Source organism: Plectropomus leopardus, unplaced genomic scaffold (assembly GCF_008729295.1).
Source record: "Plectropomus leopardus isolate mb unplaced genomic scaffold, YSFRI_Pleo_2.0 unplaced_scaffold29071, whole genome shotgun sequence".
NCBI lineage: Eukaryota > Metazoa > Chordata > Actinopteri > Perciformes > Serranidae > Plectropomus > Plectropomus leopardus.
The window spans coordinates 1-4,380 of NW_024631681.1; the positions used below are offsets into that span (position 1 = coordinate 1).

Below are 4,380 nucleotides of genomic sequence, written 5' to 3' on the forward strand. Positions count from 1 at the left end.
TTCGTGGTCGTTTTTGCAACATTCTATGGCATGGCATATCTTAGCATGATTTTCTTTTCCAGATGTTTTTAGCTGTTTCTGGGACTTTTTTTCGACATTTTTGCCATACAAAAATAATGCTTTTTGGGTTATTTTCGGACACTCCATATTATTGTGTTTCCGGCCATTTTTGCCACATTCTATTCTATGGCTTGTCCTGGCACGCTATTTAATACAGTTTTCAGGTGATTTCAGGCGTGCTGTGGCATACAATCTGGCCAAAAATGGCCAAAAAACCACAATCATATCGCCTTTTGAAAAAATGACCCAAAAAACAATATAATAGTATCTTCAAAAATGTCAAAAATAATATGTCCCCAAAATAAATGAAAACCACATAAAATAGCATGCCAAGACAAGCCATGAATCCCCAATTCCTCTGTGAAATCGAGCACTATCACCTCCCAGAAATCCAGAAATAAGTGGCTGCTCCCGTGTATATGGGGCTTGTGTTTCCATTATCGCTCTCATAACACGCCTATGTCATCTCTGATTGGAAAAAATGGCAGCCAGTGCAGTGGCTGCAATAGAAATAAAGTTGCTACTTTAATTAAGCTGCTGAATGTATCAGCAGAGGAGAAGTCGCAGAACATCACTCAGTGGAGATGCAGCCATCTTGCAATTGTATTTTATCCACATTTTGAAAATATCGCCTCATTTTTGCGCAGATCTGTAATGCAAACCCGTCTATAGTGTGCGTGTGTGTGTGCGTGTGTGTGTGTTTGTGTCCTGCTCACCTCCTGCGTGTCTGTGGAGGACGTGATGGACGTGGAGCTGGAGCTGGTGGACATCCTGTCGTTTTTGCCTTCGCCGTCTGACTTCTCGTCGGCGCTCAGAGAGTCCACGTCTCCATCACCACCGAGCACGAATCCCAGAGCCTGCAGCGCCTGGCGAGGTAACACACACACACACACACACACACACACAAAACGTCCATTACAGTCAGTAAACAGTCTGGTCTCCACTGCGTTCAGACTGATCATCATCTAATTACACAAGTCACCGGTACCCATTCATATCCATCACGTTTGACTGAGCTGCCCTTGAGCAAGGCACTGAACAGCCTGACAGCTGCGTCAGTGAGGCTGCAAAGCGGCCATAGACACAAACAGCACAGAGTCCGGCCGTGCTGGGCGGCTCGGACGCGTGAATGTGTAACTGAATGAATAAATGTGCGTGAGGAAGTGTGAGCAGGCACAGTGAAAAAGTTCAAAAACAGCTTTGTGACTAAACGTTCTCTGTTCTCTCATCGAGCTCAGAGCTTCTTTGTGTCTTTGTCACTCACTCTTTTTAGTTACAGTCACATGATTAAACGAAAGGCAGAGAGGGAGGACGGGCTGGTCATGTGATGTTGTCACAGCAGATGTTACACGTCTGAGCTCGGAGACGCTGCTCAGAAAAACCGGCATACTGAGTTTTTATGGAAAAAATTAAAACATTTTTAATGTTTCATGTCTGCCTGTGTGTCTAGAGTTTTAATAACAGGTAATATCAGTGTATGAACACATAGAGGAGCGTGTGAGTGTAGAATTGATTAAGATGTGAAGGTCTGAGGCCACGTTTAGACGGCTCATAGGTCTCATAGGACCCGTACATTTCTAGTTTACACGACGACAGAAGAGGTGGCATTTTTTTTTAAAAAAGAGAGACTCAATTAGCAAATAAGCTGTTTGAGGTAATTTGCCTCATTTGAGATTGCATGTCCTTCGATGTGACGAGTGAAAATCACACCGGCTGGATGTGCACTACACGGTTCAAGCAACCAAATTCCATTTGTTTCCTCTCATGTGGCACAGATCAGATTTGTATCATGACCGTGTACGCGGGAAAAAAGCAAATGTAACCGGAAATTCTCACTTCAGTTTCAGGCCTCATTCAAGTGTGGAAATAAATCAGAAATGATTCAGATATCTGCAAATGAGTCTGTAGTTTATAAACACAGGTCAGATACACCCTGGCATTGCGAGTCGTATGTAATTAAATATGCAATGACGATCAACCAAAAATGAAAATTCAGACAATAATGAAACTTTTGAAAAATGATCCAAAAACAACATAGTATAGTACGTCGTCAAAAATGGCACAAAATCGTCGTAGTATAGTATATCGTCAAATATAACCCAAAAACTTGATAGTATAGTATGTCGTCAAAAATGACCCAAAAATCTTCATTGTATAGTACGTTGTCCAAAATGACCAACAATGACCCAAAGACATCATACTGTACTATGGCGTCAAAAATTCCCTTAAAAGGTAATAGTAGAGTATTAGTCATCAAAAATCACCCAAAATGACCAAAAAATGACACAGTATACAATGCCGTCAAAAATGACCCTAAAATGTCATTGTATAGTATGTCGTCAAAATGAAAATGAAAATGATTTTTTCGGTTTGTGTCGCTCATCTGAATACCTTGAGGGCCACCTGCAGCTTGGCGGTTCTCTTGGAGTTCCCGGTGGCCTGGTAGGTGGTTCCCTGGATCTCCACAGACATGGTGAAGACCGGAGCGTGCACCGGGCCGGACTGGGACAGCAGGCGGTACTGCAGGCCCGGGTGGATCTGGTTCAGACGCATCAGAGCGTTCATGGGGTGGTTTGGATCCGTCATCCTCCAGTCCAGGACTACAGGAGGAGAGAACATAAGATCCCTAAATATTTATTCTGGCTTCACACATACAAAGAAAAATACAGGTCGACCGTCAGCGAGACGCTCGCTTTTCTCAACGTGATTTTAAATTAACATTCAAGTAAATTTAGATTTGATTTGATTTGAATTTTTGAAAAAAAAATATTTCTGAACGTCACAGGGTTAATACGCACCGATAACATTTCCCAGACTTTTCCATGACTTAAAGGCAGTTTTAAGACCACACATTCTCTGAAAGCTCCGATACTCCTTATTGGGTCTTTATCGTTACTATTTAACAGCGCCTTGAAATTATTTTTAAAAATAATGAATTCAGATCATGACTAGAAGTGATTATTTTAAATATAACTTAGGGACTGCTTGTTATTCATGAGAGGGGAGGGGGGTGCAAAGACTGCGTGTTTTTATTTTGGGGGAAGATCAAACAACGTTAAACAGTTATATTTTGTATTAATTTAATGCTATTTTTTTTTAAAGAAAACAAGCCTTTCAAACCCATGTGTCGATTTATTTGTCTTTTTAAATTTGGGGCATTTTTTTTCACCCTCTAAGTCTTTTGGTGATTTATTATGCTCTAGATTTCTTTTGGTGATTTTTTTTATTTTGTTTTTTGTTTGAAAAGTTTTGATAATTTTTTAAAACCTTTTGTTGATTTGGTTTTCTTAAAAATGTTTTGCCATTTTTTTGTCTGTGTGTTTTTAAAGAAAATAAATAAATAAAAAAAAAAAAAATTTCTTTCAATATTTTTTGTGTTTTTAAAGAAAATGTGCCTTTCAAAATTAAAACTGCCAAAATTACACCATTTATTGTATGCCGAAACGGTAACAAGTTAAATTTCTGATGGTCCTTGAATACATCACGTAGGGCGGATACTTCATGCATTTTCTCGTATATATACATATATTTTTATGGTTGTGATGCTAACGTACTTGTGTGATGTGTTTGCTTTGTACCACCTGCCTGCCTGGGACAACAGATGTAAACTAGCCTTTTATATGCATATTTTTATATGCAAATTTTTACCAATGTGCACTATCCCTTTTCTTAAATAAATAAGTGAATAAATAAAAGTTTAGATCCAGCGTTATTAATAAAACATTCATTGCTGAAGCCTTGGCACAAAATAATGGAAATTCAGGATGAAACAGCAGGTGTAACAATGTTACTTTTAATAGCAAAGAAAATATTGACACTTAAAACCTAAAAAACCTGCTGAGCTCTTGTGCATGGACTCCATCAGCGGTCAATCTCTCCATCAATAAAACAAGAATAATCAGTAATAGCAGAGAGAAAACACCGGCTGATGAGATGACACCGTGTTACACGGAGCCACTTCACACCTCCACACTGCCGAGAGGTGAGGAGCTCTCTGCCTCCCCTGAGCCTCCGAGCAGCAATATCTCACAGCTGATTTGAAATTGAAGACGTGACACTCGGTGACACCTATTATAACGAAAGTGCTGACGGTCTCCATAATAAATACTTTTATTCCCTTCGCTGTAAGACCAACTTTGGCAACTTTGTTAAAAAAAAAGTACTTAAAGGGACAATTCACTTCCAGATTTAAAACAGGTATTTTACTCTCATCTGTAGATCTGTAGACCCCCCCCCCCCCACAAAAATTCTATTTCATATTAATATTAAAGTGATTCACACTGTGATTTTTTTGTGCTTTAAGTATATGTAAGGTGCCAG

General features: G+C 39.5%; 1 protein-coding gene across 1 annotated transcript; it reads right to left on the reverse strand.

Moving 5' to 3' along the window:
* Positions 1-776: 776 nt before the first annotated feature.
* LOC121938291 (spermatid perinuclear RNA-binding protein-like) lies at positions 777-2,656 on the reverse strand (the record flags this gene model as incomplete). Its single annotated transcript, XM_042481557.1, has 2 exons — positions 2,452-2,656; positions 777-926 (listed from the first exon to the last, which is right to left on the reverse strand). Coding segments are annotated over exons 1-2 (345 nt in total), but the record flags the coding sequence as incomplete, so codon positions are not given.
* Between the last annotated feature and the right edge of the window lie 1,724 nt (positions 2,657-4,380).